The sequence below is a fragment of the Gallinula chloropus genome (assembly GCF_964237585.1).
Source record: "Gallinula chloropus genome assembly, chromosome: 2".
Lineage (NCBI taxonomy): Eukaryota > Metazoa > Chordata > Aves > Gruiformes > Rallidae > Gallinula > Gallinula chloropus.
The window spans coordinates 55,698,972-55,725,564 of NC_140086.1; the positions used below are offsets into that span (position 1 = coordinate 55,698,972).

The following is a 26,593-nucleotide window of genomic DNA, read 5'->3' on the forward strand; positions in this document are numbered from 1 at the left end:
GAGTGTGGGTTAAACCAATGTGAATCTGGTTTCTAGTGGTCCTGTCCTTCCTCCTTTTTCTCAGCCATGCTTTGCCACCTCTTCATTTCAGCTGAGCTTATCTGATGCAGTACAAGCTATTTTGAGAATCCAACTAAAAATTAATCCTACTCAAAAAAAAAGAAAAAGGAAAAAAGAAAAAGGAAGGTAGTTTGTATCCTAGTTCCAGTTGGCATCTAGTTCTGCTTGTCCAAGATCTAGTGAAAAGAAGTCTGCTTCAGTTTGGGCATTTTTAATGTGACTATTGTTTTTATTTTTACTTTCTGGCCCTAACACTGGCCATTATCTTTCACTGAAACATCTGTTATTGAAAGTGTTCTTGTCACCCAGTCAAAAGTAAAGGGGGAGAAATTTCCAAGATGCTGTACAAGTTCTCAGAGTGCTTTCTGGGCCAGTACTGAAGGAATTTGAAGCATGTGAGTTGTAACTGCATGTATGAGTCCTGTGAAGTGTGATTACTGTTATCTGAGGGCTCTTTGTAAATTCATGAATACCGTGTAATCTAGATTAAAACCAAATCAGCCTGTGTGTAAGATATGTAGGTTTTTTTTTTTTTCCAGGAGTTTATAGACTGGGGGGAGTGTGTATACACCATGAAAGGTCAAATCTACCCTCCACAATGAAGGTCCCTGATTTTCAGGCTACTTTAACAAAATGCACATGTTTGTTGTCAAGCAGGTCTTGGAAATTCTTGAAGTTGGTAGGAGATGACTTTTTGTGACAGGTACTCAGTGAGCTAGCTAGGAAAGATATCCTCCTAGAATTGCTGTTTGTGCAGGGGATGTGATAGTAGGTGGCTGCCTTGGTCACAGTGGTCATGAAATGGTTGAATGTAATAATAAAAAAAGATAGCAGAGCTGCTACCCTGGGCTTCAGGAGAGCAAACTTTAAGCTATTCATGGAGGTATTTAGCAGAGTATCATGGGAATCTGCTTTTGAGGGTTCAGCTGTCCATGAGTGTTGGTCAGTCTTTAGGAATCAGCTTTTAGAAGCACAGGGGCAGGCAATTCCACTGTGCTGTAAGTCAAGTGAGCAGGGCAGACGACCAGCTTGGCTGAACAAGGAGCAGCTTGTGGAGCTCAAGAGGAAAAAGGAACTGTATGATCTCTGGAAGTGACGACAGGCTTTGCAGAAAGAGCACAGGGCTGTGGTTCATTTATGTAGGCAGAAGACACGAAAGGCCAAAGCTCAGTGAGTGTTGAAACTCGCCAGTATTGTATCAAATAACAAGAAAGGCTTTTTGAAGTATGTTAATACTAAAGAACACATTGGACTTATTGAAGCACAATTGAACAATGTACTTGTTGAAGATGGTCATCTGACTACTAGGGATGAAGAAAAAGTGGAGGTATTAAACATACTATTTTTGCCTCAGTCTTTAATAACACTGCTAGACCTTGGGCTGCCTGGTCCCCCCAAATCTGATGACCATGAGTATGGGAACAGTGACTTTGCATTTGCGAACACTGAAATTGTAAGGGTCTAGCTGTATTAGCTGAATGTCTTGGTCATCTGGTGAGGTCCCTGATGACTTGCAGCTAGCCAATGTTCTTCCAGTTTACAAAAAGGGTGTGAAGGACGACCCAGGGAACTACACACCTGTTGGTCTAACCTCAGTTCCTGGAGAAAAAATTATGGAGAAGATTATACTGGATGGAATTGAAAGGCATTTCATCATCAGGCACTGTCAACATGAGTTCACAAAGGGAAAGTGCTGTCTAACTAATTTCATTTTCCTCTACGATAAGGTTACCCACCCAGTGGAGGAAGGGAAGGTGGTGGATGTAGCTTTCTTGGATTTTAGTAAGGATTTTGATACTGTCCCTTACAACATTTGTCCTTCTGGACAAGTTGTCCAATAGTAGGATGAGCAGGTTCATGGGATGAAGAACAGGCAGAAGGGCAGAACTCAAAGGGTTGTGAATGGGGCTACATCTGACTGGTGACGGGCACAATTATATATTGGGAGTGGCATGGTTGGAGAGCAGCCCTGCAGAAAGGGACCTGGGGTGGTGGTCAGCAGCAGCTCCATATGAGCCAGCAGCGAGCCCTGGCAGCCGAGAGGGCAACTCGCACCTGGGGGGCATCAAACACGGCATAACCAGCCGGTGAAAGGAGGGGATTGTCCTGCTCTATTCAGCATTGGTGTGGCCTCACCTTGATTCAAGAAGGTCCTTGAATGGCAACAAGGCTGGTGCAAGGGAGTGTCCTGTGAAGAGGAGCTAAGGACTTTGGGCTTGTCTAGTTTGAGTCTATTCTTTATTAACACACTGGAAATTTCTGTCTTGAACTGGAAGTGTATAAATTCTGGAAAGAATTTATTGCATTAAACATGCAAGTAATAAAGTCACATACTAAAAGCCTGGAAGGCAGGCATGCATCCACCCAACTCCCTTGGGATCTTGGCTGATCCCTTTTCTTCACAACATGCTTCTTGACTAATTCTTCTTTCTTTTCTCATCTTCCTTCCTGCTGTTTTCTCCTATTAATGAGCTCTCCCACCTGCCTCGCTCCCCAAAACACCTCAGCACTTGACCATCTGTCACTGCTGCTGTGCGTCCTTACTGTTACAGGAGAAAGTACTAAGCTTGAGCTGGAGCGTGTGGTCTGCGATGAATAGCTTACAGACAGACAGATGGACCGGTGTTACAAACAACTCGCTTTATACATTGTGTGTGAAACAGTCAGAAGTATGGAGGCAGCTAGGGGTAAATGCCCAGTCTGTAAGCACGGTTCTGAGAGGGTGATGATGCATCCACTAAATCTGCCGAGGTTTGCAAGGTAAACACGTGGATACGAGCCGAGGATTCATACCCTGCACTAATAATGCACGTTCGCCGAGCACGAGGATTCATACCCTGCCCTAATAATGCATTTTGATTTAGGAGATGACCTCAAGTTATTAGCTGCAGCTTTATATGAAGCTTTTCCAGACGACTTCGCAAATCAAAATGTGTGAAATGGCTCTGCGAGTACAGTCAGAGTAAACGTATTTTCCAAGAAAGATTATTTTTGGTTTGCTTAAGACCAAGTTTAGTTGAATAAGCAGAAAGGCTTTTTGACTTCCTTTCTCTGTGTAATTATAAGCTGGAATTCCAAATCAGTTGCTTAGGCGTGGTAAATTATGAAAACTAGGCTTTTCATTGGCAAGCTGTTAGAATAAACATATTTATTGCTGCTTTTTTTTTCCCCCTTAAAGGGCCTTTCCCTTGAAACAAAAAGCTGAAGAACTTAAACTGCAAGAACCCATATTTTTCAAAATTCTGTCCCAGTGTAGGATAAGTAAACTTGATGGGTGTTCAGAGTGTCCAAGCTAATTTTATCCAAATAATTGGCAGTATTTTATAAAACTTGAACTGAAGTTGAATCCAGTCTGTTACAACTACAGAGCAAAATGTTGTGGTTTGCCAGGGGAAGGGGTCAATACGCTGTCAGGTTAGGCCTCCAAGTGTAGGTCACCTTCGTGTCAGAATTTGTCCTTGGAGTCCAGACACTATAATGGAAAAGATGCACTGAATCAGTAAGTACTGACCAAATCCAGTGGGATGGGAGCAGTAGGAAATAAGGGAGCTCCACTTCCTTGGAATTTAAGGAAAATCTGAGAAGGGCAACTGCTGAAGAGGTTTGCTCTCTACGGGATGAAAGGAAGTCGGTGGTTGTGCCATGGCACTTTGTGACCTGGCAAAGTGTGTGATAATTCCGATTTATTAATGAACTTCTTGTTGGTGTGTGTGTGTGTTCTGTTTTAACAGTTTCATTCCTTGGCTCCAATGTACTACCGAGGTTCAGCAGCAGCCGTGATAGTTTATGATATCACTAAGCAGGTAAGGTGCTCTTCCCCTGTGTTTTAATGCTTGGGCTGGACTTGGAGTTAAAACCTACAACTGCAGAGTCATGCATGTCAATCCCTGTTTGTGTCAGTGTGGTTTATATGCTTTAGTACCCTCTGTAGATTTGGATGGATGTGTCTTGACTGCCTTAAATTAAAGTCCTGCCTCTGTGTTTAACTTCATCTAGACAAAAGGTTGGAGACTGCGTTTTGGCAAAGTTTCTTTGGATTTCCTCTGGCTAAGTAGGCAGGATAATACCCTGCAATACAACCTCCTACCACCACCACCTATGTTCTCAGTATGGAATTGAATTGTTTCTACAAGAAGCAACTGTCTGCTTTATTGAACAGAACAGAAATTCAGTTATTTGCATATTACTGTTTTGGAAACTCACTGTTTTAAACTAAATATATCATCTCACATTTGCATGGCAGGACTCATGTCTCTTAACTTTGAAACCAGCAATGAAATAATAATCCTCTGACCTTTGTCTCGATGTTATTAATTTGGAATGAAAATTGTACTTTTGGGTCCTAAACTGCTCTCACTCATTTCTGAGGCAGAGGAGGCTCTAGCTGAATGCCTCTTCCACTGCTTTTGAGAGAAACCCCTGCTGAAAAAGCTGAGTTAGAGGAGGCATTAATGTATGGATGGTCGTGGCAGTTCACTAGCATTTTATTCTTTTCCTGCCAATTGAATTATTTACTATGAGGTTGAGAGGGCTGCTTTGGTTCTCCAGTGCATTAGTGTAATGATCTGTGGCTGATGATGGTGGCCACTGTTGCACAGTGGTACTCCATTGCTAATTTGCCAAGAAAAGATGAGAAAGAGTGAATCACACTGGATTGATAGTTACTTTTAATTTCAATATCTTATACTTGGTCTTGCAATGCATTGTAAGGATAACATTTTGTTTTCTCAGCCTAATCTCCAAGCTTATGTGGAACAGCTCTTGGAACAGAGAGGGGAAAATAGGAGAGGAAGATCGTCATGTATTTCACTTTCTGATGCTTTTAATATTCACTGCAGGTCATTAAAGCAGAATGGACTTCTTTGTCCCATATGACTGGCAGTGATGTCCCTTCAGTGATACTGATACAGCCATTGCTGATTTACACACAACTCTTATGTGCATTTCTGAAGGGGAAAAATGATTTCCTTTATCTTTGGGGGCTCACTTTGAGCTTTGGTAATAATTTCAGCCATGCGTTATAATTAGAATCCCTAGGAACTGAAGTGATTTCAATGCTATTAATTAATTAGGATAAAGAAATAGAAAAGTTGCAATTAAAGCATAGGTAGCATCAAGAAGTGTTTGAATTTTGCACTTGGAGGAGAAAAAACAAGTGAATTGTCACCTGTCTCTCTGGTTTCGGAACGAGTAAATTGAGGTTTACCAGATCACAGGGTTGGAACTGTGGGGAGGGTGGGGGTGTCCCTGTGACTGGATGATACTGAAGATATGACAGTGGTTGAGATGGCATTCCACTGGACAGAAATTGAAATTAGACAAATGAAGTTCATGTTAAAAGTAAAGGAAATTATCTACTAGCCGAACTCAACAGAGCTGTGGTAGTTTCTTCATCACTAAAAATCTAAGAAACATTCTGTGCTACTTTGGTGTGGAGCAAAGGTGCAAGCATCATCCAAGTTCAGGGAATAATTTGAGGAATTCTTATGACCTAAAGTTTGAGAAGCAGGTACTGCGATCTCCTTCTAGTCTTTTGATCTATGAAATTACTCCTGCATTAATACTGTCAGAGCTCTGGTCCCCTAACTTCAAAAAACAAGCAAATACATGAATGGAGACTAGGCTGTTAGCTTATTTGTTATTTCTCTGACTTAGGATTCCTTTCATACTTTGAAGAAATGGGTGAAAGAACTAAAAGAACATGGTCCTGAAAACATTGTAATGGCCATCGCTGGGAACAAGTGTGATCTTTCTGACATCAGGTAATAATACATCCATTTCTCTTGTTGCTTTGATTGCAGTAGCTGTGTTGTTTCCTTCCTTCAGGTAACCAATGTGTTTTGTTTTTATAATAGTCTATAATTTTGGTTGACTCTGTTGAGTCTTTCCTAACAGCAGTGGGTTTACCAGCACACAGCCTCACCACCAGCTGCACAACTTGAATTAAATACTTTTTTTTAACCTCTTTTTTTACTGCTCTTCCTGTGTACTTTTACAATCTACACCCTTCAGCTGCTGAGTCATGGGGAATGGAAAAGTATCCTCTTTTTTTTCTCCCCTCCCATTCATATTAAAAGGTGCAGAATGTATTAAGCAATGGGCAAAACCAGCCATGTTCATCTAGAAGGGAGTAGAATAATGTTAGAGGTGGAATAATGTTCCTCACAGAGAAGCTTTGAGAATTTGTGCTTTGCAACAATTGAAACTGTCCCATAGTACTGGATGTAGAAAGTGTATTTTTGGTATTTTAGGGCCACGACCTCAAGGAAAACTTTTGTCACCCGTGTGAAGCAAAGAACCTCCTGGGTAAAAGAGGGGAGGGCTGAATCTCCCCTTCTGCAACAAAAGCTGAGATGATGCTGTTTGGGATTGAGAGTGAAGCTAGAGTCACTCAGAATCACAGAATGGTTTGGGTTGGAAGGCACCTTTAAAGGTCATCTAGTCCAACCCCTCTGCAATAAGCAGGGACAGCTTCAGCTAGATCTTCTGCTTGTTAGCTCTATTTTGGATTTATATTCCTCCTTTCAGGAAATGGAAGCACATTCAGCTGTACAGTAGCGATCCTTTGTGTCAGTCCAGGACTCACTTATTTCTTACTTCGAGTATAGACTCAATGGCTGTATTTGCTTTCCTCTTAGTACCTCACAGGCTCTCACTGTTGTTCAAATACATGCCCCACCATTATTTCATAATCATTACTTTGGCCCAGGTTTACCAGAGCCCTGACACACTTGGGTGACATCACTGAAGTGAGGTAGTACCTTACTGAATCAAGGCAGATACAAGGATTGGCCCTGTGTGGGGTATTTTGGGTCGGGTTTTTTTTTTCTTGTTTGTTTTGGGTTGGGTTTTTTGTTGTTGTTGTTGTTGTTGTTGTTGTTCCCTGCCCCCACCACTCACACCATGAACCAACATAAAACTGTAAGTGCTTTCTGTAAGACCTGAACAAACTCTGACAACAGAGGACTCCTGGTTTCTGTCAGGCTAAGAATTGGGGACTTAGGTAGTCACTACATCGGTGTCTCCTACATGATGATGTGATATGTTTGTCAGTATGGTGTAACTGAGTCCTGTAAGACAAAACTAGAAGTTTCCAAATACAAAATAGGAAAACAGAGGAATGACTTGAAAAAATTAAGTCCCAAACCAGTTTAGCTGAAAACGGAGTTTTCAGTTGCTCTGAGAATCACTTTAAATTTATTGCTTAAGACTTCCCAGCAGTACCATTGCCTGATTAAATCAGGAGTAGTAAGTTTGGAGACTGTGATAAATGACACCAATTGCAATTGAATCCCTAACCAGCCCTCCCCCTGCTTTTGGTATCATTTTCCATGGCAGCAAGCTTTTAAATGCTGTTCCACCAGAGGCAGGTTACCTTGAGGACGTGAAGCAAAACCTGTGTCCCAGAAATGTTTTGACAATGTTGGGGTTCCTGACAGAGCGACTGTGATCTTCCCAGCACGTTACTCCCAAACACTACCTGTTCTTTCCTGATTGCTGATCATCTGGTTCTTGCTCCTGTTCATCCAGTACAGCTCTTCCATGCACAAAATGTTCTGGTGTTTGCATAGTCCTCATTGTCCTCCGTGAGCTCATGTCTCTTAGTCATCTTTGTTTTGGGTTTTTTTTTCCCGCTGGGGAGGTGGCTTTTTTCCTCCCCATAATTATGAATAGTTGTGAGAGTGGGTTTTTTCATGTGGTTATTCTTTCTGCATCCGCCAGCCTTTTTTCTTTTGTAAAGTCATTCAGCAATGTCCCCTTAAAGAGCTTTTGGTGGAAAAATAGAGAGCAGACTCTCTCCTACGTGGTATGTTTTCAGAGTTCTTCCAGTAATCTGATTGTTTATGCAATTCATGCAGCTGTATGCATTCTCTGGCTGCTTTATGACTTCAAATTTACTTCAGGAAAAATGATTTTAGGTGAAATGTGTCACCAATTTATCAGATTGCTTCCAATGAGTAGAAAAAACACATGCCTTTAGGCACAGAGAACTTAAAAATAAGAAGACGGGAGCACACAGGAGCAAGCTGCTGTTTGCATGCATTTTTGGCATCCCTCTTTGATTTTGTAGCGCTTTTGGCAGATGTTTTGCTGGGCATCAGAGACAGATGCTTTTCAGACCAACATGAATAGATGCAAAAGAGGACAAGCCGACCTGATTCAGGTTGATTTGATTCCGCCATCTCTGTGACTGTAGAAGATAATGTAAGGAGGAAGGGACAGAGGCAACAAGAACTGATTATCTTCCTTTGGGAAAAGACTGGCACTATTTCTTATAATCACTGACCACATTACCCTCTTCATTTAGCATCTAAAATTTAGTTCTGAGCTGCTAAGGTGGATTTGGGACATTCAGAAGTCATGTTGCTTTTCTCAGTATTGCTAATAGGCTACCAGCAGGTTTTTTGTGCTCTGGTGAAGTAAATTCCTTCTCTACTTTGAAGGAATTTCTACAGGTAGACTCTCGTTTAGTATAAATCCTCATCTTTGTTATAGTACTGTCAACTCAAGTATTGTTGAGCATCTGGCATGCTTTTAAGTAATAGCAATAGACTTTTCCTTCTGATGCATGTCCTGTCCTTCTGGCAGGTCATTAAAAAGTAGTTTCAAAGACAGCAGCTGAGACTTAAATGTTAAAATGTTAAGTGTCCAAAATATTTCTCGGGCTTTATAGAAGCCAATAGTCATAACAGTAACTAAGAAGTATTTACTTCCCTAAAAGTACGGTGCACCTTCTTAACAAGTTGTGTTCACTGGAAATTGTCAGATCCTTAGATAAGAGAATTCAGCAGAATTTCATGCTCAGACCTTCCCTCCATGAATCCAGGATATTTCTTCAGTCGGTAATTATTCAGAAAAACTCAAAGGAGATTGAATTGATGGAATGATTTGGAAACAATAAAATGAAAAAATAATTGACATATTTAGGAATAGGTATTGCTGTAACTTTCCCCATAGCCCTGGAATACCACTTTCTCACCACTCCACTGATGCTTTTTGTCTTCCTCCCTTTTCTTGCATGAGTTCTCTCAGCTTAAGAGTTCAAGTGCTTGTGCTTTTCCTTTTTGACAAGGTAGCATTTTAGCAATGTTGACATCCAGATTATGGTAACTCCACTTGATGTATGCAGCTTTCTTGGTGCTGGCAGCACTGTGTGACATGATGCTTGTTGCCTACATGCTGTGGACATTTATAGGAATCCTCTGGAAGTGTCATCAGAGAAGGCTAGGAAGTTTTCTGATGCTCTGTGGAATATTGTCACTTCCTGCTGTTTTACCTTTTCCTTGATTCCTGAAGTCTGCTTTCTCATCTGAATTAACACAGATTGGAAATCTTCATTACATAATCCAATGCTCTCAAATTTTGTCCATCACTACTGTTTTAGTATTATGTTACATAGTTAAGTTCCTTTCTTTTGTTTCCCCCTTATCTCCAGGGCCATCCACAGATGGCGATAGCTTCATGATAAAGGCCAAGGTACCAATTCAGAAATGATAAGGGGAATGCTGCTTTCTCTGTGTTTTCTGCAATAAAAAGACATCTAATACAAAGAAGCAAGTAATGGAAACAAGCTCTGAATCCAGATGCTGGAACTGCAGGCTAATTTTTTGAAAACGATTTGTAATAAATCAGGCAGCTATTCTACCTCTCTGCATGTTTCCCCTGAGCAGCAGATCTGATTTATTTTAATTATATATTGATTTAAATATATATACCTCCGTAAACTAACTGTGAAACTGCATTGCCGTGCTCCCCTCAAAGAGCCTTCTGCTCAAGTCCAACGCGCTCGTACTAGGAGGAAGTGGTACTGGGAGTCTCTGGATGGGGGCGCTGGAGCTGTGGTGTGAAGGAGTTGTTGCAAATTCCACATGTGCAACAGCCAGCTATAAAAGCCACACAAAACACACCAGTCAATGTACTGAACAACTAGAAGAAAAACAGGGCTGGCAGCCTCGTTGTTTCAATGTGGGCTCCCCTGGTTGGGTGTACTTTGGGTGACCTGTGAGTTGTTCGGTCTCTGATTCAGAGCTGACGCTCAAAAAGCAGGAAGAGTGGTGGTTACAGGCAGCAGCGGACACGAGCAGGTTCAGCTTTGCCACCTGGCTCAGGCAGACCTGAGGTCAGCGTGGAGCTTGCTTTGAGTCTGAAGCAGACATCTTTTGCATGATGTAAAGCTGCATTTACCAAGCTTTTGGCATATGAAGTATTGGCTACAAAATGAGGATGTTCTACTAGTGATTTTGAGATGGTGTCACTTTGGTGACCTGGCACTGAATGGTGATCTTCCCCCCCACTGATTCTGGCACTCCCAAATTGCTCTTGACAATGTGCACCAAGACAGTGGTTTTCTTTACTCTCAGAATCTCTCTCATTTCTCTGCTGCTTGCAAACATTTAGGCATACGATGCTCTTATCATTTTCTTCCACAACAGTCATACCCTATCTTGTTTGAACACTTGGTGTGGGCAGTACTGGTTGCTGCTGGGATCAACAGTTGTATGTCTTTTCTCTAGTGTTTCAGTGGTTTTGAGGGTCAAGTTTAAAAAAACCCAAGCAGATGGGGTTGTCATTTAAATTATCTTCCTTTTTTCAAGGCATGGATTCAGCAACAAGTCCAAGAAAACATTAATAAAATTTTGATTTTTTAAAAAAATATGATGATCTAAATGCTGTAAGAAGAAGAAGAAAGATAAAAGTACTTTTGGACACTAATGCTTTTCTGCTTAGGCTGTGTTTGAGGTCTTTTTTCTGTTGTTTTCAAATTATTTTTTAATTTGTTTTTTATTTTTTTATTTTTTTTTGCTTTTGTGTTGTGTTTTTTTTGTAGGGAGGTTCCTATGAAGGATGCCAAAGAATATGCAGAATCTATAGGTGCAATTGTTGTTGAAACCAGTGCAAAGAATGCTGTTAACATTGAAGAACTTTTTCAAGGAATAAGTAAGTAAATGCTCCCTTTATTTATCTATTTAATTGGGATTGTTTGGAGGTCTTCTGAAAATAGCTTTCTGGTTCTGGTCTAAAACCTCCGTTCCCAAGGACATCAGGAAATCCACTGGGCCAGTAATATGGCTGCTGTTTATGCAGATGAAAACTAAGAATGACTTTGAGTACACCAGAGCAAAGCATAGTAGATAGTAGATACTAGACAGGCTAAGCCAATTCCTTCTAAATCTGTATCTAAATCCTGACCTGCGTCACATCTGCTGTTTGAGCCCAAGGCTGCTATAGAGGCGATACTGTTGATCTTATCATCAAGTTGATAAAAACTTAAATGTTGAGAAATGCGCCTGGAGGGCTGTGATAAGCAGAAAATAGCCACTGCAGTGGAATCTGTTTAAAAAATAAAATAAAAAAAATTCTTTCCAGGTCTTTTAAACAAGATGAGACTGATGTTTCTCCTGAGGAGAACTAAACCCATCTTGTTTAGTTTACCTTCTAGAGGTTCTAGTTTCGGTCTCTGGCTGCAAGTGGGAAGGACTTGGTGGGCTGGAAGGGACCTCATGAGACCTTCAGCCCGGCTTCCTGCTCAAAGCAGACTTGACAGTGAATTCTGACCATGTCGTTTGGCCACTGTCTCCTTCGGCCCGAGAGCAGAGGTTCCATAACCTCTCCAGGCACGAGACCAGTGTTTTAAAAGTCCTCACAGTGGCTTCCCCCCATGGTGTATCAAGTCAGAACCTCTTCTGATTCAGTTCATGGCCACCATCACTCATTGTCCTGGAGGTACCTCAGTATGGAGCCCAGCTCTACCTTCTTAGCAGCCCTCCCCATAGGTACTGACCAGCAGCTTTGTGCTCCCCCAAAGCCATCTTGTCTCCAGGCTGAACAGGCCTGATTTCCTCAGCCTCTCTTCACAGGGTGAGTGCTCCCTGACTGTCTTGGTGGCCCTACTCTGAACTTGTTAATTTTTTCTTCTACTGTGGGGCCCACAACTGGATGCATTACCCAGCTTGTGTTAGACCGTATCTAGAAGGGGATAACCACTTCACCTGAGCTGCTGGCTCGTCTCTTATTGGTATGACTTAGATGCTATTGTCTGTCTTTGCTGCCAGGGCGCGCTGCTGGCTTGTGCTCGGATTGCTGCCCTCAGGTCCATTTTGGAAGAGCTTCTTCCTGGGCAGCTAGTCCTCAGCCAGTCTCATAGCCAGGGGCTCTTCCTTCCCACAGGCAGGGCTTGGCATCTGCCTTTTCTGATTTGCTCCTGTTGGCCTGCCCATTCCTCCCTCCACCCTAAGGCCCTCAAGGGTATTGAATGCATCTCTAAGTTGGATATCATCTGAGGGTTGAAATGGGTGCATATTTTTTCCTCCTTCAGGACACTGATAAAAGGTATTAATCAAGGTAGTCCTCTTGTAACTGGCCTGCAGGTAGGTACATACTGTTAACTACTGGCCTTTATGTCTGGTGATCCAGCCAATTCTTCACACAGCTGCCTATAACATGACTGTAACATCCAAATTTGGATAGACCAGATGCTTGCAGGAGAAAGGATTGAAAGCTCTGCTAAAGCCAAATTAGACTGCATCCAATGAACTCCCCCAATCACAGACCCAGTCATACTGTCATTTAGGACAACCCATGCTGGCTGGTCAACTTCTTCACCTTCATCTGCACAGAAGCAGCTTCTGAGAGGATATACTTCATGCTTTTCCTAGGAAGCAGAGTGAGGCTAACCAGCCTGTAGATCCATGCCTTGTTATTGCCCTTTTTAAAGACAGGTACAACATTTGCATTTCCTCAGTCATAGGGGACCTCCTTCATTCTCCACAACCTTTAGAAAATTATAGGGGTGATACCGAATGGCCTTGCAGTGACATTGCAAGTGACATGCTCCCTCTGCACCCTCAGTATTATTATATGGGTTGAGATTTCTTAAGAGCTCCATGACTTGACCCTCTTCCACTACTGGTGCTTGTTTTTCTCCCTGGATCCTGTTTTGTGCCACAGTGGCCAAGGAGACAGCACGTCCAGAAGCTCAACTTTATTTCCCTAAATTATTTATTTTATTTTATTTGACATATTCATCATCAGCTGATACTGTTTACCACACTTTGCCTGAGATGGGGCCTGCTCAGGTGTTTGCTTTCCTTGCATGGGATGTATTTGAAATGGTTAATGAGAACTGATACTCCTAGAACACACTACCTTTCTTTTACCTCCTTTGAAAAAGGAGTGTGTAACATGGCTGCCTGGAGGAGCCGGTTCTTCCTTCTGATAGTTTACTTGATTGTCTGTGCCTGATGGTTGTTCATGTTCTCGCAGAAGAACTCATCCTTGCTGCGTAATTAGATGTTAGTTTCCATCTTTGATAGGCAGTGCTGCAGCTGGAAGCATACACAGGCCCTAATAATGGATATAATAGACGAGGAAAATCAGCCAAATTAAGTTTAGTATGAACTAGATACCCAGGCAAGTGCACTTAATTCCACAGGCAATTATTTCTATATATAGAAATATTTGGTCTCAGTGGATGTACTTGTGACCTTATCAAGTACTCAGAGGAGAGAAAGGAGAGAGCTGGTGGTGGATGTTTATGGAAATATAGTGGAAACCAAGTGAAAAATTCTTCATTGGCAGGAGAATTAATTAGTCTGATTGTGACTGGGCAGAGGGTATGGATAACTTTCTGATGCTTTACATCACTTCAGTCTTTGTGCCATTTCCAAAAAAGTCCCTCTGTACCCAAGTTGCATTGGCAGCACTTCTGCCTTTTCAGTGTACGCAGTCCCTCTGTGGCCCAGGGTGTCTCCTGCCCCGGTGACTAATTTGATTTCTCTGGTGCCTTGGATGTCATTCTGCAGCATTAGTTTTGCTTTTGTGCTGCCCGAGAGTTCGTGCCCCTTCTCTTTGTGGTGCTGTAGAAGGTCAGGGTGCAGCTCCCCAGCCTCCGAGCAGGGAGATGGCAACTTCTCTTCACCATGGGTCTTGCAGGTAGACTGTATACGTTGCCTATTTTACAGTCTGGATTTGGAAGGATGTTCTAACATGCGTGGAGAATTTCTGCATTAAAATCCTTCTTGAAACTGGTACCCCAAACAGAAAGGTGTAGATTACATTTCAATTTAGCTAAAAAAAATAAAAAGAAGAAAAATTACCTCCTGCTTGCTTACGCTTTTCATTTCTCAGGGGTACTTTTACATAACCATTTTTCCTTCCCAAGGTGTCTAACAAATGTCTCTCTTCTAGGGAAAGTGTTGTGAAGGGAGTGAATTAGTGTAATGGGAAAAAATTACTCAACATAATGATATAAAGAAGGGGTAAAATAAAAGGCAACTTGGGATGTTTTGCTGACAACCAGATAAATCTTGGACAAATTATAGAGCTTGTAGACAGATCACTTAATTTCTAAGGTTATTATATTACACTGTTTTTTAAAAGATTTGTTTAAATAAGTTTCTTACAGGATTTGAGGATTGGACTGCTTTGGGGGATGTCTTAATAACACAGTCTCAACACAAATCCATTGCCCCTAATTCTCCTCAGGAAAATACAAGAAGTACAAGACTAGAATGAGTAAAAGTTTCTGATCTTTTAAAAGTGGGGGAAATCTGGCAGGAGAGGGACTCTGTATGAGGTGTACTCATGCTCCCCGTGCTGGGGAGTTTTCACTGAGCTGCTGTCGTTGTTTTGCCCCAGCTGAGAGCCGGGCACCATGCAGCCACTTGTTCTTTGAAAGGGAGGGGGAAAGGGAGGGAGAAGAAAACCCAAGGAACCAAAACCTCAAAGATTGGGATAAGGATAGGTTACTGGGATAGCAGAGATAGAAATAATAATAACAACAGGACTTTATAGCAGAATATATGAAACTGGTGATACACAATGCAGTTTCTAGGGAGCTGCTTTGGCAGGGGGGGTTGGACCCGATGATCTCTCGATGTCCCTTCTAACCCCTACAATTCTGTGATTCTCACCAAACTGCACAACTCAGGCCATACAGCTCAGAGACGTCCTGAAACTGGACTGTCCCCAAAACCACATGTCCTGGAGCTGCCTGGCCCTCCTGCCACCAGCCCCCCTTTTATGCTGAACATGACATAATTGGCATGGAATTTGCCCAGTTTGGGTCACCTGTCTTGGCTGTGTCCCCTCCCTTCTCATTAGCGGGGAAATATGAACAACTAAGAAGTCCTTGACTGCTTGGCAACAACTAAACCATCAGTGTGTTATCAGCACTGCTGTCATCCTAACTCCCAAACACCGCATTCCCTCCACTGCTAGAAAGAAATTGACTCCATCCTAGCTGAAGGCAGGACAGCTGCACAGTGTGATGCAGTTCCTGGCTGCCTGTCGTGCCCCCATGATTTCAGACCCCAAAGCCACCGCACTTACCCTGGTTACACTTAGCAGCACCTGACGGGAGGCTCACGGTGATGGGGAAACATCACGTGGCTGTTTTATCTCTCTGTAATCAGAAAAGAATATTTTTAGTGTGGTTATATATTCCTTACTTGGGTTAAATTTTTCCCAGCGTCTTTCTTGAAAGGTTGTTTTGCCATAAGAAGGGCTTAAGATTATAGTGGCTGTGCATGTGTGCCAGTAGTTCTTTTTTAATAGCTAAGTGTCCATAGGATCAAATACTATTAATTTTTTATTCCCAGCCTTAGAAGAATCATAGGCATGGCGGCTCCTTGTCGGTGGTTTATACTGCAGCAGCAGCAAAAATGCCAGGAATGTATTATACGACAGCAGTCTCATGCCATATAAAGTTGTGCCGGTGCAGAGGGTCATACTAGTTCTGTATCACTCCTTCTTGGCTGTGGGGCTTTAGTCCCCTGCCCGCTGCCTGCGCCTAGGAAGGTGGCTCACCCATTAAAGCTGGCTGGTTATCAGTGACTAAACAAGCTGCCCCAAGTGTTCTGGACTGTTGTTCAGTAGCAATCACTCCCTGGCAATTTTCAGACACCCGCTCATCTAAGAATGCAAATAAGCCTTAGTTGCCTCCTTTGAATCCGACCCACGCCCAGCTGTTTCCCTTCCGCCTGTGTGCCTTGGCTGTTACCTTCACGTGAAGGTGCCCCAGATACGGATACATAAAAGCTGTCCTCTGTAAATGGTAGGGCTGAGGCTGTACCTCCCAGGTGAACACTGATCTGCATCAGTAGGTCCAAAGGTAAACAGTGGGATGAGTAAGCCACTGAAGAATATATAGACAAGCGAACTAGGAAATAAATGGTGTTGGGGCAGGGGGAGGCAGGGGATGGGGGGGTAGGGAAGAAAAAAAGATAGGCCTGAATGATTTTTTTTGAAGTCTGGCAAGCTGCTGAAGAATATCTAGACAGGTGAAATAGGAAATAAATTGTGTTAAGGGGGGTAGAAAAAAGGAAAAAGACGGGCGTACATCATTTTTTCGAAGTTGGGCAAATGTTGGTGATGGGTGTGCTACCAAGAGGGGTGAGACTGAAGCGTTTCAGCATCTTCTGTTGAGAGTGAGAGGGAAGTGAGGAATAAGATTATCAGAGTCACGCTACGGAAAGGGTTTTAAGAGTTGTTAGCACGCCTGGCCTTACTGCTGCTAGTACTACAAGGAGAGACAGGCTGATGTTCAAAAACCCAGATAAGGATGTTCTCCTAGATGAAGCTTCCTAATTAAAGCAGAGCATTTCTGTCTCAGGATACAGCCTTTCATGTGGTAAATGCTTAGTTATAAATGTACGAAGCTATTGATTTTCTGATGTCTTGCCAGCAGCCTGTATATTGAATATTTAATGTAACCCAAATACTTGCTTCCTAGAAATGCTGCAAGATTTAAAAAAAAAAAAACCCAAACAAAGAAAAAACAGAAAACCAAACAACAAGCCCAGCCTCCAGAGTTTACGCTTTAACTGGTCGTATGCTGGACAAGTTAGAGAGGAATGTGTGAAATGTCTCTCTCTGGAAGGGTGGGGATATTCTTTCCAGCAGACATTTGATGTTTGTACTGACTCAAGAGGACTTGTATGGGTGGAATTTTAGATGGACGGTCTTGGAGCTTTGTAGAAGACAGGTTTGGTGTTTTTCATCCTGTTATCTGTTGATGTGGGGATATCTGTGCACTCCTTTGAAGAGGTCTCCAAAGGACGTTTTAAAAAGTAGCAGTATGTTTATGTTGCAGAGCAACTCATGCATGCCATTGCTGCAGCACCCGGAGCTCATAACTGGCAAGGGGTGTTCACCTACTGTGAAAGGATGGAAAAACATTTCCCTAATTGTAAACGTTTCAGATTATATTCTTTACAGTTTATAGTCCCTGTATTTCCAGGATTAGTTCACCTCTTGCTTTCAAACTCCAGCAAACAAAGACAAACTTACTGGCCTTGGACTACTCTTAAATTTGCAAGGTCACGGGTTTCTCTTTAGCCACAGGAGAGCTCTTCAACATAAACTAGTAGATAAATCAGAACAGCCCGAAGTTAATTACAACAGGACATCAAATCAAGGTTGGATGTCTTTGTAATTAAAGTCATTAGGAATTCTGTTGTTTACTTTGATGCAGGTAAGATTTAAATTTTGCTGTGTTTTCTTTTTCCCTGCAGATTTTAATTAAAAGGGCAAAATTTAGTTGTATCTCTGCTTCCCTTGCAAAAGAACTTCAGTGTCAGCAATCTCTGCTTGTGGTTTACAAAAAAAAAAAAAAAAAAGCTTTGTTTTTCTTGCATGGAGATGCCATTAGAAGTATTAAAATAATTGCAACTTAACTGTGTTTAGTTATGCAATATCCTTTACCATAAACATGTGCTACCTTGCGTGAAAACTTACAACATGAAGTAAACAGCAGTCATCTCTGTCAGCTGGGGAAGTCCTGCTTTGCTGCAAGTATGGGAGGGAACAAGAAACTAGAGACTAGTCCACCAAGCTTTATAAACCATGTGAGAGATATGGGGAACTTCTAAAAACACCAGTGAAACTGGTTTGAAAGGATGAAAGGATTTGGGGAGATAAGAAGTATGACTGTCCTAAGGCCTAGAGATGCCAAAAGAGTCTTGTATGCAAATGCCCAAAACTGTTGAATAAGGTGCTCCCGCTTCGTTCTGCCATGCCTTCGCAGATGGGTGCGCTTTACTAATGAGGTGTATAGAGACCAGGTCCCTCTGTGGGGCTCACCTCGCTGGGATACAACCAGCAGCGATAGGAGGAGGTTCTGGCTGCTGTAGAGATGTTGTGCCACTCCTTGGAGAAGCCTGCCTTTTCTCAGGTGAGCGACAGCAGTCGCATCCTCAGGATGCTGTGGTGGCTGTCGGGCTGCTGCTCCGGAGCCAAGTGAAATGGATTCCACATCCTGCACTAAGAAAAATCTCCCTTTGCTTCAGCCCCCTAAAAAAATCCAAGTTGTACGTGACTTTTCAGGCAGGGAAAATACGGGACAGATGCACAGAGAGTCACTGTGCACACCGTGATGACTTTCCCTTGGCAGAGTTCTTGTAGTTGTGTTAGATATTAGGAGCGTGCTTCTTTTGCAAGTGGACTTCACCATCTAGATGTGCCCACTCAGGTTGGTTGCGTCACAGCAGTTTTCCTTTCCACTGAGTATTATCTCCCTGTTCAGTGCACTGGTCTGTTTGTCCCTTTGTCAGCATGGTAACTGGTTTGTGGTTGGTTGTTTTTTTCCGTTATGCTCAACTTTGAGGCTCTTTCCCACCTTTCATGCTGTCTTATGCAGGTCAGTAATGAAACTAGTCTAATGTTAAAAAAAACCCAAACCAACAAACGCAAACAAACCCAAAAAGCCTGGCTCCAAGGCTGATTTTTCTGAGCTAATGGATGTCATGGCTTATAACGATCACAGCACTCAAAAAGGAACAAAGGGAGCAGGTTTTCTTAGAGCAGTGATGCATCCTGCTTCCAACTGCAGCAGAGCAATCTCCTTCCACCTGTCTTCAAGTTCTGGTGGCAGAGGTGTCACCCAGCCCCTGTTGTCTCTCTTGCTTCCCTGCCCCAGTTTTCATTTTTCTCCCTTCCTGTTTTGTTTACCTCTTGTCCCACCCTCCTGTTTCCCAATCTCCCTGCCTCTGGCACTCTTGGAACCACAACTTACAGGGCGCTGATTAATTTCCTTACAGCAAGTCTCAGGTTCAATAGCAGGGGTTGGAACTCTACCAGGCACTGGAGAAGACTCTGACCTTCATCCTGCGCTGCCTCAGCCCAACTCAAACATGCCAGAAAGGAGGAGAGGCAATTGATTTAGTGCTTTCCACTTGTTAACCTGGATGGTTCATTTCAGAACCACGATAATTTCTGTGACCCTACATTTGAGCAGCCTCTTGGATGCTTATTGTTTTACCCACCATGGTGTGTTTTCTGCAGTGAGATTATGGAGGACACAGAGACCTCTGCACAAATGTGGAGAGGTGCACACTTGCAAACAGTTCCGTTGCACAAACTCTATGGAACATGGTCTAAACATTACTGAAGTGAACCCAAAACATATATTCAGATATTTAATCAATACAAGTGGAAAATCTGATTTTTAAATTGCACTCAGCAGACCTCACTCCATGGAAATAGCAGCAATTGGAACTGTATGGAACTCCTATACAGACTCAGTAATAGTATATCCTGAAGGTCCTAGTTTCTCCAGTTCAGCTGTAGAGTTCTTAGATAAATGAGTGTGCATCTGTTTTTCTCTGTGCAATTGGACCGTTTCGTCTGGAGTCCTAAGATGTGCTAGTGGTGGTCTTTGGCAAGCTAACTAGTGGTGTCCCACTCCACAAACAGAGAAAGGACTCTATTTGTGGTCGAGTTTGTCTCCTTTAAGTTAAGCAACAGAAGATTTCAATCTCTCATGAACCTTTTTGGGTGACTTTATCTTACCAGAGCAGCCGTTGGTTTGGAGAGGAGTTGTCGTAATGTGTTTATTTCTTCAGCAGGAGAATTTTCTGGGCTGGATGTCAGGGCAGTACTGCTCCTTTCTGACATCAGCTGTGTGAAAGCAATAGCATAAACTAGCAGTGTCGTGGGTTAGCTAATACAGGGGTATTTTTGTGTTGCTGTGGAACAGAGACTATGTCTGCCAGCGAGACGCATGTTTTAAATGAGTATATGCTTTCTAAAATTAATTCAGTTGATCCTGACTCGGTGCCAGCTATATTTGAGTTGGTGTCAGCGATATCGATGCCGTATTTATCAAGCACTGAATAAGAAGATGCAATGATCAGGGTGATTTTTAGGTAGCAGTAGTGATCGAGCTGGTTCAGAAGCGGGAAGCGTAGATGCAGGCTCAGCGTTTTGCTGCTCACCCTTCGTGTTCTGCTGCTGCTTAAACCTTTCTCTGTTACAGCGTCTGCTGTGAGGCTAGCTGTCAAGAGGACCCAGGGAGAGACAGTCGGTCAAACAGATCCCGACTGATTACTTTGATCTGCTTCCCCTGACCCTTGGTGATGAAAAATCACTGTATCATTTGCTGTGGGGCTGATTCTCAGGTGTTAGACTGAGTTTTATGCTCTAAGAGGGTTACTGCTGTCAGCTGTGCATCAGATGGTAAAAGCTGCTTGGGCAGGAAGAAGCCTTGTTAGTAAAGCTACAGTGACTTAACTTGGTGGTTTAATAAATCCGGTAATAAGAGAAATAATAAGTGAGGGAACTTACCTACTAACAAAGCCCTATCTACTTTGCAACTCTTTTGGACTGTTTAAAGCTTTCTTTCCTTTGTGTTGAATTCAAGGGGGCTGGGGGGATGGCAACAGCAGAAAGCATGGCTAGTTAATGACAAACAGTACTGAAGTTCAAAGGCCAGGATAACTAATCAGCAAATATTACGTCTAGAGACTTTTTCCCCCCTCTTTATTATTTGTAATTGTTATCTGTGTGTTTTTTATCGTTTTGAGAAATGAAATAAATCAAGGTGATTCTTGACGACATGTATTGTGTGTCCCGGTCTGAACTGAACAAAGTGCTCACTGACCTTGAAGCCTGCTATGCTTTTGCTCCAAAAAGATAAGCTTGCCTGCTTCTTTGCATATGCCTCAGGAATATTGTAAGGAAGACCTGAAACTCACAAGAAGTATGAAGCACTGGATGAAAACCAGATAGAGTTAGGGCAGTTGTTTAATATGGACTTCTAAAACGAAAGTTTAACGAGTTTACAAGCTCTCTTCCAAATCTTTTGCGTTGTGGTATGTAATGGAAACAGTTCTCTGTTCCAACTTTTTGAGCCACATTGGGCTCTGAGTTAGATGGATGGAGTATTCTTTTAGCTGGGACTGAGTTGAAAGCCCTTTGGAAATAGTAGGTATCTAATGCAGAAGTTCTCTCCAGGACTCTACAATGCCATCATTACCACCTTGGAAAGCCTTTCTCGGGCACTATGCTTTTCATATTCTGTAGAGTTTTAAGAATTAGTGGATTCACTTCATCTTCAAAGCCAACAGAACAAATGCATTTAACGAGCGTGTCTATAACTACCCATTTATGCTCTTTATTTTACTCTGGAGGGGGACTTAACAAACATGAAGTCCAAATGTAATGTTAGCAGGGTGTGAAGTTGGTATGTTAGTGACCTGCACAGAGTGCAGCATTGTAAAGTCAGTGCTTATATATGCTTCAGCCCTCAAGATACCTGCTCCTCATGCCGATGGACCACATATGATATCTTTAGCTTTGTAATATGTGGAGATTTTCCCCTTCTTGTTCAATTGTACAAGCATCTAAGACTCTGCTTCCAAAGTCACTCTTCTGTTGTATAACATGTCTGTTAAAAACTGGCTAAGAGAGGGGAAAATGTGATGGGCTTGACCACAGACAAGTGTTAGAGATGAAATTTTGCTGTTTGATTTCACTGGGATTGTGTTTTACCTGAACACTTTTAACTCACCCTCCTGTAACCACCCCCCCCCCCCACCCCAACACGGCCTCCAAGTAATTTGTAGGACTCAGACTTCAACATACATATGTATTTCTTAGAGCATTTGGCAAGAGACAGCTGTGAATACATGCAGCAAAGGGTGGGGAAATCTAAACTACAAAATCCACCCTGGATTAGGATGACCTGAAAACTGAATATAACAAAGAAATGTTAAATATTTTAACTCTATTTATTTAACATGGATAATAGTAAAACCAGGAGTAATTCACACAAAGTAGATTCCACTTTAGAAAAAAAAAATACCATTTAATCCACAAAGTATGTTACCATGCCTGTAAACTTTCTGGGATACTGATGGAGGGATCACACAATGGTTTTAATGGACAAGCCAGGCCCATACCAGAGACAGATGGTAGGCTGGACCTGTGAGGATCTTCTTTTTCCATTTATAATTTTAATTATTAATCACATTGTATGTTGTCCCTGAGTAGGAATCCAGTGAGGCAAAAGATGTGGCAGTACTAAAAGGGCACGTGGGGAGGGAGTTGGAGCAGAGCTTCTGCCCCTGGAAGACATCTCTAGATCTCCTGTGATGGCTGAAATTCTTTCAAACGCTTAAAATAATCACCCTGTAAGATGATTAAAAAGTCAAGAGAGTTTGGGGGGGGGGAGGAGAGGGGGAGGAGGAGGAGGTGGTGTTAAGCAATCAAAGCTGTCAGCTGGAAAGACATGGGCACCCCTCAAAGGAGGGAGGGATTCAATGAAAAGAACAGATTTATTTTCCAAGCATAGGCAGCATGTGTTTAGTTGCAGTGCTTTGTACAACTAGTGTGCAAGGCCTAAACACCAAGCAGATTTAGGGCAGGCAAGATTTCATTAAACTAGCACCATTCATGTTTAAGTGGAAGTAGGAGAAAGCCAAGAATTTTCTTTCTCAGTTGTAAGGTGCTCAGTAAGACAACTGGGTTTTTTTTTAAATACATGGATGTCCTAAGGAACCTGCTTTGGTGGGGGCAGGGGTGGTGGGGGTGGTGCTGGACTCCATGATCTCTGGAAGTCCCTTCCAACTCCTATGATGCTGTGGTTCTGTGAATCTGTGAGTTTCATTTCAATACACTTCTGTGCGCTTCATGCATTCTCAATAGCCATATTTTTCATATATTTTTTTAAAAAATGTGATAATCTTCTTTTCATAAGCAGCATGTGAGGAAAAAGATTCAAGGTGTACAGGAGGTAGCTGTTCCTGGCAAGGTTTCACAGATGTCATTCTTACGCGGGCTCATTCCAACTCTTATCTGCATGTGTCGTTACTACATCAGGAGAATTCAATTCCCTGTCCTCTCTTCTGTTTCAGGTCGGCAAATCCCACCCTTAGATCCTCATGAAAATGGTAACAATGGAGCAATCAAACTTGGAAAGCAGACTTCACAGACGGGTAGGCGGTGCTGCTGACCCAACTTGATCTTTTCAGATTTACTTGAAAAACAGCACCATTTGCTTTTTTAATTTTTTTTTTCACTGGGAAAGGACTCCGTGATCTCAGTGACGTGGCTCCTTATCTTGAAAGCAGTAATTTCAATACTTCCCATGAGCAATAATGCAAGGACCAGAAGCAGAAAGCTTTACTTCAAAGGGATTTTGCAAAACTGAGTTGGAAAAATCCTCTCTAATATCCTGTCAAAATTACAATGTCAAAGTACTCCAATTCTCTGTTTAAGCCAGTGACTCTTTTTTTAAAAAAAATTAAAAAAAAAATCCTTTTATATATGAATTTTAGATTTGCTGCAAAAACTTCTCTTCTTACATTGCAAAGCGGACTCGGCATGTTTTTAGAGTTTTCTTTGTAATAATGGGGTGAAAAAAAAGCCCATAAAACCTGAATTTTGGCTTACAGTTTCTCTACCATCTTCCCAGCTGGACTCAGCTTCTGTATTTTTCTAAACCTTTAGCTTCATCTCATACTTTCAGTAAACATCAGCAAGAAATGGACTGAATTTGCTGACTAGCAAAAAGAAATATGGACCCAAAGGATGAGCAAGTGCAGTTTTTTTACAGGATGGGAGTCCAAATCTGTGTCAGGAGGTGCTGTGGTGTACGTGAGGAAAAGGAGTCGGCATGAAGGAGACTGCTGGACCCCACAAAGTCCTCGGTCTGCTCCGGAAAGCAGTGAAGACGCAGCCACTGTGCTTTGCCTGGATTGATTCCCCTTTCCAGGGCGTGGGCTTCATTAATTAAGGAAATTGGAAAAGGATCACAAATGCCAGCTTAATCTCTACTAATTACCACGTTTCCTCCAGCTCTGTGCCCCAGATCATAGTTGTGTCTGCTCAGAGATGCCGCTTCCATGGTTTCTTAAAGAGTGCCACACTGCCCCACTCCTTCCTGATCTCACTGCAGCACTCCAAGAAGTCTTCAAGTCAGAAGAACAATGTTTCTGTACAGAAACATCTTAAGAGAGTACAGTATAATTTGGGTTTAAAGGCTGGAGTCTAATAAAACAGACCAGACTGTTTCTTTACAAATGGAATTCTGTGAGTTTGTGGAGTAGCCTCCTCAACCACGTGGGGATCCTTCTAGAAGACCCACTGTGTGATACCTTTGAAGCTCAATGCACTTGAAAAGTTGGTGTAGAAAAAAATATCCAGTAGGTGGTCGGGATCTAGGAAAGATGTGAAACTGTGTGTTCTCCACTTCCATCTTTGTGACTAAGACGATAAAATACGGATTTCTCCTCTTCCTCATTTTCATTGGTAACTGGAACTAGGGCAAGAATGCAGGGTTCAAAACCAAAGCCCTGCCTGCATTCCACATCGTTAATTTGTTCTCTTATGAGGAAAATTAACCTCACCAAACATTTGGTGGGAGACTTATGAAAAGTAAACAAGAGGGGAAAAAAACTTTCCACAGTAAATCATGAGCAGGCAGGCTAGAGCTGGGTTTCTGTGTTTATACATAAAAAGCCCAGACCTTATTACTTGGTTGTGAGATTGCTTTGATAAAATGGCACTAATTATGAGAGTTTGAACCAGAGCCAGATGAAATCAACGGGAACATTCCTTTGTCTTCAGAGGGCTTGAAGTAGTTCTAGGTGGGAAATGTCCTGCTGGATTTTATCTAAGAATCTGAACTGCATTGTTTCATAGAAGCAGAATGGTTTGGGTTAGAATGGACTTTAAAGGTCATCTAGTTCCAGCCCCCCTGCCATGGGCAGGGACACCCTCCACTAGACCAGGTTTCCCAAAGCCCCATCCAGCCTGGCCTTCAACACTGCCAGGGAGGGGGCAGCCACAGCTTCTCTGGGAAACCTGTGCCAGGGCCTCACTGCCCGCACTGTGAAAAATTTCTTCCTTATATCTAATCTAAACTTCACCTACTTCAGCTTAAGGCAATTACCCCTTGTCCTATCAGTACATGCCCTTGTAAACAGTCCCCCTCCAGATTTCCTGTAGGCCCCTTCAGGTACTCTCAGGCTGCAGTAAGGTGTCCCCAGAGCCTTCTGTTTTCCAGGATGAACAAGCCCAAGTCTCCCAGCCTGTCTTCATAAGGAAGGTGCTCCAGCCCTCTGATGACTGTCATGGCCCTCCTCTGGAGTTGTTCCAACAGGTCAATGTTTTTCTTGTACAGGGGACCCCAGAGCTGGACACAGTACTCTGGGTGGGGAGTCACCAGAGCAGAGTGGAGGGGCATGCTGCTTTTGAGGCAGCCTAGGACAGGGTTAGCTTTTTGTGCTGCATGCACACATTGCTGGGTCACGCTGAGCTTTTGAACCCACAACACCCCCAAGTCCTTCTCTTCAGGGCTCCTCTCAATCCATTCTCCACCCAGCCTGTAGCTGTGCTTGGGCTTGTGCTGACTCATGTGTAGGACCTTGCACTTGTCCTTATTGAACCTCATGAGGTTGACATGGGCCCACCTCTCAAATCTTTTGAGGACCCTCTGGATGGCACCTCTTCCCTCCAGCATGTCAACCACACCACACAGATTGGTGTCATTGGCAAACTTGCTGAGGGTGCATTCAATCCCACTGTCCATGTCACCAATAAAGATATTAATCAGTGCTGGTCTCAGTACCAACCCCTGACAAGCGCCACTTGTCACCAATCTCCCCTTGAACATTGAGTTATTTACTACAACTCTTTGAGTGCAATTGTCCAGCTAATTCCTCATCAACTAAGTGGTCCAACCGTCAAATTCATGTCTCTCCAATTTAGAGACAAGGATGTCATGCAGGACAGTGTCAAATGTTCTGTACAGGTAGATGACATCGGTTGCTCTTCCCTTATCCACCATTGCTGTAACTTTGCTGTAGATGGCCACCACATTTATCAAGCACAATTTGCCCTTAGTGAAGCCACATTGGTTGTCACCAATCACCTCCTTATCTTCCATGTGCTTAAGCATAGTTTCCAGGAAGATCTTCTCCATGATCTTGCCTGGCACAGAGGTGAGATTGACCGGCCTGTAGTTTCCTGGATCTTCTTTTTTTATCTTTTTAAACAAATAATTCACATGTAATCAGATTCTCAGATATTTTGGACTCCTTTGAGAGCACTTGTACTTGAAAATCTTCCCTTGGGAAATATTCAGACACAGACAGCTTTCATGAGAAAGGATATTTTGGGTCAACTTTCAGTTGTCACCTGTGCTGATAGATGATCCACGTTGCTGCTTCATTTCAGCAACTGTTTTACAGATAACCCAGGGTTGTTTAAGTGAAAATTTGGCAATTGTCATTATTAATAGTCTGGGAAGGAG

At 42.6% G+C, this 26,593-nt stretch overlaps 1 protein-coding gene across 1 annotated transcript in view; it reads left to right on the forward strand.

Annotated features, from left to right (window-relative positions):
• The window catches only part of RAB31 (RAB31, member RAS oncogene family), a gene marked incomplete at its 5' end in the record, with an annotated part of 62,987 nt that extends 39,620 nt beyond the window's left edge, over positions 1-23,367 (forward strand). The window contains 4 exons of the mRNA XM_084260861.1: positions 3,792-3,863; positions 5,716-5,822; positions 10,889-10,998; positions 23,193-23,367. Coding sequence (XP_084116987.1) covers positions 3,792-3,863; positions 5,716-5,822; positions 10,889-10,998; positions 23,193-23,290 — 387 coding nt within the window. The 3' untranslated portion in view covers positions 23,291-23,367. The remainder of the gene's footprint in view (positions 1-3,791; positions 3,864-5,715; positions 5,823-10,888; positions 10,999-23,192) is intronic.
• Between the last annotated feature and the right edge of the window lie 3,226 nt (positions 23,368-26,593).